The sequence below is a fragment of the Bombyx mandarina genome, chromosome A1 (assembly GCF_030267445.1).
Source record: "Bombyx mandarina strain Sakado chromosome A1, ASM3026744v2".
NCBI lineage: Eukaryota > Metazoa > Arthropoda > Insecta > Lepidoptera > Bombycidae > Bombyx > Bombyx mandarina.
Genome location: NC_143234.1, coordinates 18186031 through 18199405, shown reverse-complemented (window position 1 = coordinate 18199405; position 13375 = coordinate 18186031). Strand labels below are relative to the sequence as shown.

General features: G+C 35.6%; 3 protein-coding genes across 16 annotated transcripts in view; 1 reads left to right on the top strand and 2 right to left on the bottom strand.

Moving 5' to 3' along the window:
- lilli (AF4/FMR2 family member lilliputian) overlaps positions 1 to 1227 on the bottom strand; it is a 313418-nt gene extending 312191 nt beyond the window's left edge. For 2 of the 4 annotated variants that reach the window (XM_089740006.1, XM_028173976.2), the window contains exon 1: positions 740 to 1214. In XM_089740006.1, the coding sequence (XP_089596132.1) occupies positions 740 to 864 (125 nt within the window). In that variant the 5' untranslated portion in view covers positions 865 to 1214. Of the gene's footprint in view, positions 1 to 739 lie in introns of all 4 variants that reach the window. The other 2 variants (XM_089740009.1, XM_089740010.1) reach the window with 2 other exon arrangements.
- Positions 1 to 13375, top strand: part of LOC114242736 (xibalbin-1) — a 481172-nt gene that overhangs the window by 208536 nt on the left and 259261 nt on the right. The window lies entirely within an intron of this gene.
- The window catches only part of LOC114242696 (uncharacterized), a 30688-nt gene continuing 20450 nt past the window's right edge, over positions 3138 to 13375 (bottom strand). For 2 of the 11 annotated variants that reach the window (XM_028173947.2, XM_028173949.2), the window contains exons 7-15: positions 13058 to 13175; positions 12292 to 12603; positions 11759 to 11866; positions 11145 to 11290; positions 10215 to 10328; positions 8741 to 8794; positions 7781 to 7874; positions 6915 to 7017; positions 3138 to 6174 (exon numbers count right to left, since the gene is read on the bottom strand). In XM_028173947.2, coding sequence (XP_028029748.2) covers positions 6123 to 6174; positions 6915 to 7017; positions 7781 to 7874; positions 8741 to 8794; positions 10215 to 10328; positions 11145 to 11290; positions 11759 to 11866; positions 12292 to 12603; positions 13058 to 13175 — 1101 coding nt within the window. In that variant the 3' untranslated portion in view covers positions 3138 to 6122. The remainder of the gene's footprint in view (positions 6175 to 6914; positions 7018 to 7780; positions 7875 to 8740; positions 8795 to 10214; positions 10329 to 11144; positions 11291 to 11758; positions 11867 to 12291; positions 12604 to 13057; positions 13176 to 13375) is intronic. The other 9 variants (XM_028173948.2, XM_089740011.1, XM_028173950.2 and 6 more) reach the window with 5 other exon arrangements.

The following is a 13375-nucleotide window of genomic DNA, read 5'->3' as shown; positions in this document are numbered from 1 at the left end:
ATTAGCCTATAGTTTTTAAATATTAAGTTTAATTTAATTAACTAGAGAATAAAAATAATTTAAAATTTCAACCATTCGTATTTTCTCAAATTACTTTTTATTTTATGGGTGTGTAAAAGTTTGATCATCAAGATGATACAAAATTAAATACTTTTAAAATCAAGTAAATTAGTAAATAATCACATTAAGTTTATTCAATTCCGATATCAGCTCATAGAGTATTATAAATGTTTATTAGCAATTCAAATACTTTATTTGAAGCTGGGTCATCCACATAACTGTTACTAAATTAATGTTCTATCCATTTATTTCATGATTGTGTAACAGTTTCTACCTAGCACATAATATACAATTTTAATCATGCTTATACTAAATGCCTCTCTAACATAAGTTTTCTAAACCAAAGTATTACTACAAAAGTTTGCTAAAGCCTAAAACATAGGCAAAGAACTTGAAACTGTAGCGCGCCTTCTTTTTCGCACGTAGATCCATTTAGATATCACTATCTCACTCACTCCCTTCACTGGGTGGATAAGAGAAAGTAACAAAAGAAAAATAATACATCTTTGCCTCATCACACAGTGGTAATTACATCCGCAATTTTTAATATTTGTAGGTAATGGTTGTAACTTAATAAATTTATCAAATGCATCACAAAAATATGAGACTGGCTTCTTTCTAACCTAATGTCGTTCGAAACTTTTAGCGACAACTTTTAAGAAAAAATCTGCATAAATACCTGTAAATACTATCATAAAGATGACATAAATTGTAAACATAAACAGGTAAACTAACCCTTTCTTCATGAGCCAGCTCTATTGGCTCCACTTGGTGAAAGAAGCTTTTGATGAAGAACACACTCATCCATTTTACGAACACTCATCTATTAACACAATATTTGTATTTATGTTTACACTAACTTGTCACAATCAAACTAAAATTCCACTTTTTGCTGCGCTAAACGCAGACGTCATTGACAAACAACCAAAGTGACGAGTTATTGCACTGGATCACATAGTAGATGAAAACACTGCGTACATTTATGGCCATGACATTATCATATCACAATTATTATCGTCTGTAGTCACTCCAGTATTAATTATTGCGTCTGTATCAGTTATTTATAAAAATAAAAGTGTAAAAAGCAAAAATTCACTCGCAGACAGTACTCACGACGTCGCACACTCACATAACGTAACGTGCGATTTCCTAGACACACACATACACAAAATAATGTCAAAGTGACAGTACTGTATTACAAAATATTGAGTCCGAAATATGTATGGGTACTGATCAAAATTCATAAAAATTTGAAAGCCAATTTCTTTCAAAAAAAAATTTTCAATTATCATTACTATTATTTTTTCTAACCATATTAAAATTGTTAAATTTCTTTATTAAATTCGAAGCCTGAGCTGAGTATTACATGTATTGCACTCTATGGTTTAAAAATGATCAAAAAAGTTATCTTCTAATATTGTTACTAAAGGAAAGTGGATGTTTTGTGGATTCTTTAAATGTGCCTAGTATTTATGCGCTGCGAGTTTATAATTTTCATCTCATTTCATGCAACAAGCGCCATGGAATATAATTTGTGACATGGTATTTGATATAAGCTTAAGTAAAATTTTCTAAGGACAGACGGCAATCATTAAAGTGATATGAATTCATCTTCTTCACAATACATCAAAATAAAGGAAGGATATTATGGATGATAGCATTTGCGTAGCAATTTCCTTTGGCAAGAAAGTTCCAAAATATGGAAGTGCCAAAAACACTACTATTAGAGATTCTTCACTTTACACAATTATTTAATATCAATATTCTATTTTTGTACCTTCAGTTCCGAGTTTACTTAGTGGTCTAATTAGGAAACCCTCTCTAAATTCTCAACCAATCCAAATTCTTACTTCCCAAAAATGTCATCTTATGTTGAATTAGAATTTGACAAGTTGGAATCATCGATGTCTGTTCTTATATTTCTAATTTCGAAATTTCTTGCTACTTTTTAATGTAGGAAGCCTTATCACATTTTAAGACAGTCCTTCATACCATTTACATTCTCAATGTAATAAGCAACTGCCAAAAGTGATTACTCGTGAACATACCTCACGTGCAAGAATATGTTTCAGCGAGCAAAAAGGCCACGAGCAGTTCCTAAAGTCAACTGTGTGCGTAGTGCGAGTTTTTTAACGTTTTCGATAGCGTAAAATTTAACACAAATTTGTATGAAATTTTAACACCGCCCTTAGCGGCAAACGCAGGCAAACGTTCCATACAAATCTGAGTTAACTTTTACGCTGTCGAGAACGTTAAAAAACACGCACTAAGCAGATTGGTGCTAAGTGGTTTTCAGAGCCCATAGACATCACGACCACGTAAATGCTTCCTTATGACACGAGGCCAGTCTTACTGAGCCATAATAATTATTTAATGTCTGCCCCCAAAGTTACTTAAGAATAGTTTCAACTCGCACATTTTTGAATTGAACAATAATTTAAGCGCTAATATTACCGTTGAGCTGCTTGGTAAGATGAGAGGGCTCCAGTAACAACTTAATACCATGGTGCGCCGCGAGCCTGTTCACAATTGTGTGCCATTCATGCATTCAAAATAATAAAGTTTGATCGTATATGAAGAGATATTATATAAAGGGTATATTAAGAAATAATCCTGGTCAAATCGTATCATACCTGTGTCTCATTCTATACGGCAGATAATGACCGTATACTTGATTTCGCGTTTTTGAAATGATAAATACAGCGACGGGCAATGTTTAAATAATGGAAAAAATCACAATCGGGGTAAAATTACTATTGAGCCAAGTTTATCTCGCTCCGTATTCTAAGTTTGATGGGTATGAAAATCGGCAAACGTTCAAAATCAATGGCAACAGAAAAAAATTCAAAAGAAAGGTGTTTATAATTAGCACTTTTTTCTAAACTTGAATGACATTTCAATACATTTGCTCTATGTTAGCAAATAGCACCACATAGCAAAAAGTACCACAGCTGTAGTTTCACCAATCAAAAGCGCATTATGTAATTGTACTCTTTCATAAAGCAATGACAATAGGTAGGATATGTCTGTCGTGTGTCGACAAGTTAACAGTTCATGTAAATAAAAAACAAAACACGTAAAATAAGTAGGTTTTATTAGAAAATGAAAACAAAATTTCTTACATTCTCTAAATAAGGCACGACGTGTCCAAACAAACCGTAAAACCCGCCAGGCCGGACCGGCTTTCACAAAACACAGCGAGAAAACAGCTCACAGTCATAATTATCAATAGGAAAAAAAACATGTCCAGAATCGTTTGCTACATCTTCATGTCAAACCTGACATTAAAAAACGTCAAAGTAACGTTAGGCATCCTAGAGTACCTAGTTGAATTAACAACGCTGTTACAATGTTTTCCAAATCGATCTAATCAAAATTAAATATGATTTTAAATTTTGATAACAGAATAAATACGTTTGAAAATAACTATACATTACAAGTTCATGTTTACAAAAATATACAATTACAAACTAACGAACAGGCAAACGAGTAGATATATTATAATGCCAGACTTAACTACTCTGAATACTGGTAATTTGGCCGGAAAACATCGATGCACGTGCGATACTTAAGCAAACATTCAATTAAGTATAGATTTAAACGCGAATATTTGACCTAAAACTCCTAGCCCTCATACATTGTACGGATTCTTCTCTTTTTCCGGGTTTCGACTTTAATATAGTTTCAATTTAAAACTTAAAATCGTTGATCAGACATTATGTATCCATTTATGTGAAATACTTCTTCAATTTTAACGATTCAATTATTATAAGATATTTCAGTAATATATTTCCTTTATACTATTATATTACAAATTTCGGTATTCAGCAAAATGAATTTCAGTTTCAAGATCGATACTATTATTTCGTTACAGTTATATGACTTTGTTGGCAACGATACATACTACGGAATAAATTTGTGTGAATAAAATCCAATTAATTATTGCTCGGGTTCGGATTTTATAATTGAGTAGTTCAAAGTTCACGGTTTGTAGTCAAAGACGTTCGCTATGTATGACCTCCGAAGCCAAAAGTCAATTCTTGAAAATACATAAACAAAAAAAGTTCAAATGACACATACAAAAAGCTATTTATAGATATGATAAACTGATATGAAAAGCAACCACACCGACATTTACATAATGTACAAACATTTATATATCTATACAAACTCTTGTGAGTTTAATGTGACATTAGGTAAATTTTAAATTTGATATAATCCAAATAAATACTATGGAGGCGATTAAAAATATATTGTACGTAAAAATAATAACGTGCCATAATATGTACGCGTGTATATTACAAAGACGTGAAAATGTTCGTTTTTAAATACAAAAATTACCTCTAAAGCATTATTTATTAGATTACGTATTACAATATTTATTTAATCAAAATGCGAAAAATATCTATTATATTTCTTATCTTTAATAAATTATTAAGCCAAACGTTTACGTTATATTAACATCTAAATTTGTAAACAGCGTAGGAATATATTATCTTAATTTGTATGTCTTTGTACCAACGCATGAATTAAAATATAGTTTTATATCAAAATGTTTTGAGCTTTCATAACGCGAGTGACGACGAAAAGAGCACACAGAGGCTGAAATGATGAGGCTTTTCTATCAGAAAAGTCGTTTTCTAAACCTCTCCGATAAGACATAACAAAATTTTCTCAAGTAAAACTTTGAATGCCGGTTAAATTATTAATTTTATTTATTACAAGTGAAACCAGGCGACGATCCGCTAAAATTGGTTAAAATGTTAAAACTCGCGCGCCACCTGTCCTACGTTCATGGTACTATGGCAAAAACCTACAAAGTACCAAACAGTTTTTCGGTATCAAATGAGAATCGGATAATTCGTATATTACAATCAAACAAACATGCAAACATTCATTTTTATTATATTCATAATAAAGTTTAAATAAGAATCAATGTTCGATAAAGCATAGTTCGGTAGCATTCGAACACTGAAAGATACTGAAAACTAAAAAAAAATAGGATGTGAAAATGTTTTTTTATCAAATTATGTACATGGCATGAAAATTGGTCAAACATTACAAACTCGATACTAATTCTATACAAATATGACACAGATAAACTTGTGAGAACTTGCAAAGTGAAAAATTTCACTTTTTTTTACATAGGTACAAATTAAAAAAGTTTCCTTTTTTCCATTTTTAGTAAATTTTTTATACTACCCCTATTATTCATTACAATCACTGTTTTTATCGCTTTATGTAAAAAAAAAAACTACAGTTCGCGTACATTCTATAAGGAATTGTTTGAAAGAATCATAAAGAACTTAACAGTTTTTTTTTAAAGTTTAAAGTGAAAAAGTTCAAGAAAATTTTAAGAAAATGTTGCTTCTTTTACTAAGCTGATTTATTTTTAAATTGTCAATACAATTACTAGATTAATTAAAAGTTTGTCGAATAACGAATAAGGTGTTTAGTTTAATTAGTTCAGATTCACAATAACAATGAAAGCTCCGAAAATAATTAAGGCCGTTTTCCAATTACAGCCATTATTAACCATTACTTAATGGTAGTTTTCCAATTACAAAGCATAATGCGACTCAGTGACGCACAATGCCGGATTATGCTGAAGCTTAGTTGAGCATTATGCCGCATAATGCGCTCTTGTGCTATAATTGGAAAACGGCATAAAGCTGCAGTCTTAGTTGCGCGGCAAGACCGCCAGATGTCACCCTTAATACAACAGACACGAAAAACGAACGTACGCGAACTAAAATTTAACGTTTCATCATCACACTTAGACAAATATCATTAGACGATTTACATACATACATAACATCATTAACATTTTTATTATTCACAATAATCAAAGTGAGGAAGAATTTTAAGGGTTCAGTCGCGTTGATTTAATACAAATAATTTAATTATACTCTGAAACTTAGAAGTTGTGTAGGTAATAAAACATCTATGTACCCTCTTTTTTACTGAATCAGGGATCGAGATGTTTTATTAACTACATAAGTCTAGTGAGGACTGGGCTAGTCTCGTGTCCTGGCCAACATATTGGCACAGCAGGACAAATGTCAGTAATGATCTACGTCCCCGGCCGGCGCCACGGAGTACGCTGATGGGGGCCTGTCCACACAAACGACTTCGTCACTCAACTGTATATATGTATTTATTGCCAGTGAACAGCAAGCCCACTGAGTTTTCGCCGGATCTTCTCAGTGGGTCACGTTTCCGATCCGGCGGTAGATTCTACGAAGCACTGCTCTTGCTAGGGCCAGTGTTAGCAACACTTCCGGTTTGAGCCCCAAGAGCTCACCTACACGCTAGGGTAAAGCTGATACAGCCTCTCAAGACTATCAGAATAGGTAGGGAACGTTTCGGTTTGAAGGGCGGGGCAGCCGTTGTAACTACTCCTTAGAACGCATATCTCAAAGTGGGTGGCGGCATTACGTTGTAGTTTTCCATGGTCTCTGATAACCATTTAACGCCAGGTGGGCTGTGACCTCATCCACCCAACTATGCAAAAAAACGCCCTAGGGGTGCCACTGAGTTGTTTTTGAAAGTGGAGAAGGTATATTCATATATATTATATGTATTCATATATTTTTACTGGTGGTAGGACCTCTTGTGAGTCCACACGGGTAGGTACCACCACCCTGCCTATTTCTGCCGTGAAGCAGTAATGCGTTTCGGTTTGAAGGGTGGGGCAGCCGTTGTAACTATACTTGAGACCTTAGAACTTATATCTCAAGGTGGGTGGCGTATTAACATTGTAGATGTCTATGGGTTCCAGTAGCCGCTTAACACCAGGTGGGCTGTGAGCTCGTCCGCCCATCTAAGCAATAAAAAAAAAAGTGTATATTTACCGCAGTCCCCGTCGCGGGGCCGGCAGCCGCGAGGGCCGCGGGAGCGCCGACACGCGCGCCTCCGCCCCCGACGCCGGCCGCGGCTGCTCCACTACCGGAGCCGCTGGAAGAGTCAAGCCAGACACATGGTCTTACATCATTAATTCAGCAACTATCAGAAGATACGTTATAGGCTACTATTGCTTCCATTAATCCGCCTTTAATAGTGGTTAAATCAGAAACCGTCTAATATACCTGATTAAGTAACCAACATACAGACATCTACATATATTTTAATACGGGAAGCAAAAACTTTGTACCCCTTTTTACGAAAATTGCGCGGACGGAGGAGTACGAAATTTCGCTCACCTATCTATACTAATATTATAAAGAGGAAAGATTTGTTTGTTTGTTTGTTTCGAATAGGCTCCGAAACTACTGGACCGATTTGAAAAATTCTTTTTCCATTAGAAGCCGACATTGTCCCTGATGAACATAGGCTACTTTTTTTAATTTTTTTTAATTTTTTTTTTTTGGTTTCGTGTATGTTTTAATGTTTCCGAAGCGAAGCGAGAGCGGGTCGCTAGTAGAGAATATAGAGGAGGGGTGCAGAATGCTAATATTTTTTTTTAAATTATGCATAAAGAATACATTAAATCAATTTAAAAAATTACATTTTTTTATTAACATTTTTAAAACATTACAAATAACAACCATATATTTGACACGCACACGCATGCCTACTATTTGAAAAAATATTAACATTCTGCACTCCCTCTCTATAAAATTTCATACTCCTCCGTCCGCGCAATTTTCGTAAAAAGGAGCTACAAAGTTTTTGCTTCACATATTAATATATAGATAAAATATGTATATGCATTAATTACCGGGTACGTGTTTGTGCGTCGGAGGTCCGGACGCCGGCCTCGACACCCGAAATTGCGACGCGCCCGCCGTCGAATATGGCCTTGTGGTTGGTGGCTGTAATTATTTAAATTATTTATTTATTTATTTCCGTTTCTGTATAACGTATTACGCAGAAATCAATATAAAAGGTTTTTTTTAAATAGCTTTGATATATAATAAGATAAAGGAATCGAACTTGATACAACCAAACATTGGTCTAGTCCAATGCGTCATAACGGCGGTTCAACCTTGAATATTTGTTCCACGCTGAATGAAACATGAGACAGTAAATGATAGAGTTTTAACATGACAAATATGATTGTCAATGAAGACAATTCAATGCGTCCTTTAAAAGACATAATTATGATATAAATGATTATCACAATTATAATACAGAATTGGCGGCTTTTGACGTGATGATGCCTATAGGTCCCAATAACAAAAATATAGCAATGTTCATTTTCCTTTAAAACAAACCAATATCCTAATAATGACTTAATTATCAAATCGTAAACTTCGTGAACAAGATCGGTACATAAAACATAAAATTTCAAGATGTCACTGTTTGCACGGTCATCAATATTATATATCTATAAAAAATTCTAAAAAGAACGAGCTCTAAAGTTTTCTAGATCTGTGTGCTTAGTGCGAGTTTTTTAACGTTCTCGATAGCGTAAAAGTTAACCCTATTTTGTATGCAGTTGGAACAGCGCCCCTGACGGCAAAGGAAGGCAAACTACCTCATTCCATACAAATACGAGCCAACTTTTTCGCTATCGAGAACGTTAAAAAACTCGCACTAAGCAAACTGTACTGATTCATCGAACACGTAAATTTACATAGCCCTACAAACATATAGACAGTACAGTGATTGCAATTAATTTTCGAACGTCTTCGGAAGTAAAGCGATCCGTCCACCAATGAGAAGGACAAACACTCACAGGCATATGGCTCCTCATAGAGACGGGAACGGCGCTGCCCGGCCCCGACCGGAGCTGCATCCGCACACACGCATCGAGTTAATATTGTTAACGACATTTCTTATGTTGACGTTGGTACATTAGCTTCGAATTTCAATTTTAACATATTATTATGCATCCTTCTTTGTAGACTAACAATAATTTATTTGCAATACGATTATAAGAAAAATCAAAATATAATCTATGCCGTCATAATATAATCTGTAATTTCATGGACTCTTTGGCGGATTAAATGTGTAATAATGGAGGTTTATTAATCATTTCGCATATTTTAAGTGCGGGAAAATGAAGCAAATTCGCTGAGACGAAGCTTCTTGAGTTCATCGAAAATCTACACTGAAGGAATCTCAGCAAATAACCAGTTGTCAGTTCATCCCAATTGATTAAAGTCTCATATTAAACACATTTCATGTTATAACATAATATAAGAAGGAAATATAAGTCTTGGCTTAATTACAAGGCCATAAAGTCTATACAAAAAGTAAATAGCCTTATTTCTCAATGTTGTTATAAAATATATGTTGTTATAAATCATAACAGTAATGTTGTAGAGATTATTTTACTATTCAATTGGTAATGCATGATTGTCCCGCAGCAGATGTGAGCATAACTGTCTGACTGATCCGTGGTAACTCATAACACTACCTACGGTATCTAGTTATTTTCATTAAGGGTTCAGCTAATTTGCTTTCCATGTTTCTGTGCAACGATTCTTGTTAGAAAAAGAAAGGAATATGACTTTGTCTCCCTCGCAAGAATCTTCAAATCTACCACAGAGAGGATTTCAGACAATGCAAAGACTATTACGACTAGCTTCAAAATCAAATCAGCATTATATATTTCTTGAGAAATGTACCAACGAGAACAATTAGTTATAGACAAATAAGCAAATGAAGATAAATGTTTAAAACAAACAAAAAACATTGAATGTACCATCACCACAACAGTAAAAGCAAAATTTAAATATTATTATTATGATGTTCTATGGCGTTAAATAAATACGCAATTAATATTATATATGAATTAAGTTTTAAGTATTTGACATTTGTAAAGTTAACCTTTTTTTAAATATAATAATATCCAAAAATGAGAATGATTTTTATTAAGTTCACATCTTCAGTCTGTATTAAATGTTATATAAGGCAACACATGGCTCTGTGTTCTTTTGAACGATCTCGATAACGTACAAGTTAACAACAGCGCCCCTAGCGGCAAACGTAAGCAAACGTCCTTACCTTTAATGGCCCTTGTAGGCAGACGAGCATACGGCCCACCTGATGGTGAGTGGTTACCGTCGCCCATGGACTTCAGCTATGCCAAGGGCAGAGCCAAGCCGCTGCCTACCGCATGCCGCATCCAACTCCATACGAAGTTGAGTTAACTTTTACGATATCTAGAACGTTAAAAACTCGTACTAAGCACACAGGTGACTCACGTCTCTGGGCGCCACCAGTTGGCTCTGAGGTCGGTCCCTGCGCAACGTCTCCGTACCCTGCCTGACCAGGGCGGGCGGAGTCGTCAACACAGGTCTCGGTCTGTCTTCTATCTTCTGAAATATTTATATTTTAAAGTATAAAATTAGATATCTAAATGATGGTCGTTACCGAACGGAATCTTTTACAGTATAGTCGACTGTTAACTTCTTCGATCGCTACTACGATAGACCCGGACACGTGTACACATGGCTCGTATGAACAATCAAAAAACATGTGTGGTCTTACGTACGGACGTAAGAATTTATACTAATTGACTTCAACCAAGTTAAAGTTAAAATGTAGCCCAATGAGTTTCTCGCCGAATCTTCTCAGCGGGTCGCGTTTCCGATCCGGTGGTAGATTCTGCGAAGCATTGTTCTTGCTAGGATCAGTGTGAGCAACTTCGCAAAAAATCAATGTTCAGAAGAAAAAAATTACACATAGATTTACTGATAAATAATAATAATTATAGCCTCGAACCTTAATATACGATCTATAGCATGAATTAAATTATTTCTTACATGTGATGTCGTCGTACGCTAACATTGGATGTCGATATGTTTTTCCAATAGCGTAAAAATTAATAAAACTTCAAAAATAAATAGGTAAGCAATATTTTAATATACTTCTTAAAATGTTTATAATAAAATGCACTGGATACTAAGACTGGCAAAATAATTCATTTGTCGTCACGTTTTAAATTAAACTGACAGGAGAGCAAATCTGTTATATTTACCTAAATGACATTAATAGTCCTAATAATAAATGGCTTCCTAAGCGGATGTCGACTACGAGTATTCGTGAACACACCCCAATGATTTCCCGCAAGAGGCGTCGCAATAGCACTGCCCGTGTAATCATCCGAGTTCGATAAAGTTTAGTTATTTCACCTGAGGTTCGGGCAGCGTGTAGGATTCCGAGGCAACGGGCGCGTTGGAAGTGGTGGGGCTGAGCGCCGGGTTCGAAGCGTACACGCCGCGGCGTACCATCGTGCGACCCGACGCGCCGCGCGGAGCGTACGAGCCCGCGGTGTTGCCTGTAATAAATATTTTTTAAGGTGACCGAATATATATCTTGTCGCGCGATTATAAATATCACATGTACCTCACCTCAAAACGCGTCACAAAAAATTAAAGCAGGCAGTGTTAATCGCAGACAGACATTATTAAAAAAAAAAAAGTTTTGAAGCAATCATACGACTTGGTAATAGTATTTGTTTAAATACATTTGCCTTTTATCCTTTTCAAATCAAACAACAAATCGAATCGAAGCATATAGGTTATATATAATATGTAATATTCAGATTAGTTCATGATTGACTGACTAGGTGGCGAAGAAACATTTTTGCGACAAACAAGATTGTTTGCTCTTCACCTGAGTGTTTTTTTTATATAATATTACTTACATGCATTTATACAAGTTTCTAGTTTCCGTAACCTACTTTGGGAACGATTGTGTGTTTTGTTTTTTATTTTATTAACATTTTAGAATATACTAGACTCACCAGGTATCCTACTCAGTTCTCTATGGGAACTATATTGCCTCAACTTGGAGGTCGGCAGGTTTGTCTTTCTCGGGACAGCGGCCGGTGGTATCATTGAACCGTACGATACTAAAAAAATATAAAATAAAAAACGTGCCGATGACGTGTGATCGTGCCATGATGATATTTTAAACTAGATTCGTAATCTGTACTTTAATCGATTTTTTTTTCGATTTATTATTTTTAATCAAATTAGTTATTGGTGTTAATGGCAACACTAAAGCGGCACAGATTAAAAATCTCACAAAAATGAAGCGCCTTTACTTAGTTGCTAAAAAAAACAACAAAATTCATATAACTGTTTTCTATGAGTATATAAGTATTATGTCTTATGAATGTCTTTCGCGTTGAAGCTCCATCTTAGTAAGCATTTATTAAATTAAACTACAACATTGCGCAGCTAAGTATTATAGTTTGATATTCATCGTTCAATGAAGCCGAGAATAAAAACGACTTTATGTAAAGCGTTCTTAAAGACTATTTTCGATAATCACCTGTATTGGTAGGAGAAAACTTTCTGGGCGGCGATTTCTGTGGAGAAGCGTTACCCTTCTTATCTGGACTCGTCTTGCCGGCGAGGATATCTCTCTTGGCCGATGTCTTCTTGATCATGGTAGCGCTGTTGACCACCGTCGTGTTGTGCATGTCGTATGTACGTTCCATAGGCGAGTCGGTAACCGGCACTTTGGTGTACGATTTGTCGTCTAGCATGTCGTATATTGGTGATATTGTACTGTGCAAGTTTAATAAGTCGTTTTGCGCTCCTCTCCTTAGCGGCATCAGGGGAGTTGATGCTATTTGTGTACCTGGAATATTATTATTTGGTTTGAGGTTACAGGCGCACGGATAGCCCCCCAGTTTAATGCGTTCTTTTTTTTTTATTTATTGCACAGATGGGTGGACGAACTCCCAGCCCAGCTGGTGTTAAATGGTTACCGGAACCTATAGAAATTTGCAACGTAAGCCACACCTTGAGATAAAAATTCTAAGGTCTCAGTATAGTTAAACGGCTGCCCCACCCTTCAAACCCAACCGCATTACTTGCTTCACGGCAGAAATAAGCGGGGTGGTGGTACCTACACGTGCGGACACACAAGAGGTCCTACCAGGCTCCAGTTACCCAAGTGGTAACTTATATCTCAAGGTGGGTGGCGCATTTAGGTTGTAGATGTCTATGGGCTCCAGTAACCACTTAACACCAGGTGAGCTGTGAGCTCGTCTTCCCATTTAAGCAATAAAAAAAATAAAAATATAGCTCACGCGGATCATGCAGTGGCACGTCGTGTGGCGCGCAGTCCGGCGGACTTGACGAGCTAAAGGTCCCTGTGTCGGTGCTCTCCGTCGAACCAACCATCGCTCTCTCTTGTAAACCCCACTCCTGAAATTAGACGACGACAATTAGAAAATCGATTTCTATAATAATATATAAATCTACAGTGGTTTTTACGAATGTTCCATTAGAACATTTAGAACTACTGAACCATGCATCCGATTGACTTGAAACTTGGTATCCATGTAGAAAATACATGTACTTAATGGATAGGCTAATATTTAATGAGTGTTGGACTCCCTACACCA